The sequence below is a fragment of the Acanthisitta chloris genome, unplaced genomic scaffold (genome assembly GCF_000695815.1).
Source record: "Acanthisitta chloris isolate BGI_N310 unplaced genomic scaffold, ASM69581v1 scaffold30860, whole genome shotgun sequence".
NCBI classification, from domain to species: Eukaryota; Metazoa; Chordata; class Aves; order Passeriformes; family Acanthisittidae; genus Acanthisitta; species Acanthisitta chloris.
The window spans coordinates 420-833 of record NW_008652708.1 but is presented as its reverse complement, the minus strand read 5'-3'; the positions used below and the strand labels follow the sequence as shown (position 1 = coordinate 833).

General features: G+C 63.5%; 1 protein-coding gene across 1 annotated transcript in view; it reads left to right on the top strand.

Annotated features, from left to right (window-relative positions):
- Positions 1 to 73: 73 nt before the first annotated feature.
- The window catches only part of LOC103805595 (5'-AMP-activated protein kinase subunit gamma-1), a gene marked incomplete at both ends in the record, with an annotated part of 753 nt that continues 412 nt past the window's right edge, over positions 74 to 414 (top strand). The window contains 3 exons of the mRNA XM_009078254.1: positions 74 to 155; positions 233 to 291; positions 378 to 413. Of these exons, the coding sequence (XP_009076502.1) occupies positions 74 to 155; positions 233 to 291; positions 378 to 413 (177 nt within the window). The remainder of the gene's footprint in view (positions 156 to 232; positions 292 to 377; position 414) is intronic.

Here is a 414-nt window from a genome sequence, read left to right as displayed (position 1 = left end):
TGGGCCAGGGCCGGGGGTCGGTTTTGGGTCCGGGGTGGTCAATTCTGGGGCGCCCTGACCCCCGTGCCCGCAGGTGAAGAAGGCGTTCTTCGCGCTGGTCACCAACGGCGTGCGGGCGGCTCCGCTGTGGGACAGCAAGAAGCAAAGCTTTGTGGGTGAGCAAGGGGGTCAGGGGGCCTCGGGGGGCTCCAGGGGGCTGGAGAAACCCCCCTCACCCTACCTGCCCCCCCAGGTATGCTGACCATCACCGACTTCATCAACATCCTGCACCGCTACTACAAGTCGCCCATGGTGAGGCTCTGCACGGGGCTCGGGTCTGACCTCTGCCCACCACACCTGCTGCTGTGCTTGACCCTGGTTTCTCCTCTTACTCCCAGGTGCAGATCTATGAGCTAGAGGAGCACAAAATAGAGA